We start from the raw sequence: 326 nt of genomic DNA on the forward strand, positions 1-326 counted from the left end.
GATTCATGGTGGAATCAATTTGAGGTATTCCCTCATACTCAAAAATCTGAAGCAAATCCATCTGAGATTGTAGCAATGAAACTGGCATGAAATGATTCCCTTTCTCTGATCTTTTGTTGATCCTTTCAGCAATTGTTCCCACAGGCGCTACTAAGCAGACAAACTTTACCTTGCAGTAGCTATACTCGCCTGCTTTGTAATCTGGATCTGCTGACCGGATGATATCTCTGTACCTCTTCTGTAGAGCAGAACAAGCAAGAACAACGGTCTCGCCGTTGACGAACTTCGCTCTGATGGCGTCTCGAAGAGCTTCGAGCCATGGAAAG

General features: G+C 44.5%; 1 protein-coding gene across 1 annotated transcript; it reads right to left on the reverse strand.

The window, feature by feature from the left end:
• Positions 1-4: 4 nt before the first annotated feature.
• Positions 5-322, reverse strand: LOC114578689 (gluconokinase-like; the record flags this gene model as incomplete). The annotated part of the gene is made up of 1 exon (XM_028692105.1): positions 5-322. A coding segment is annotated over one exon (318 nt), but the record flags the coding sequence as incomplete, so codon positions are not given.
• Positions 323-326: the final 4 nt, after the last annotated feature.

The sequence above is a fragment of the Dendrobium catenatum genome, unplaced genomic scaffold (genome assembly GCF_001605985.2).
Source record: "Dendrobium catenatum unplaced genomic scaffold, ASM160598v2 original_scaffold_118788, whole genome shotgun sequence".
NCBI lineage: Eukaryota > Viridiplantae > Streptophyta > Magnoliopsida > Asparagales > Orchidaceae > Dendrobium > Dendrobium catenatum.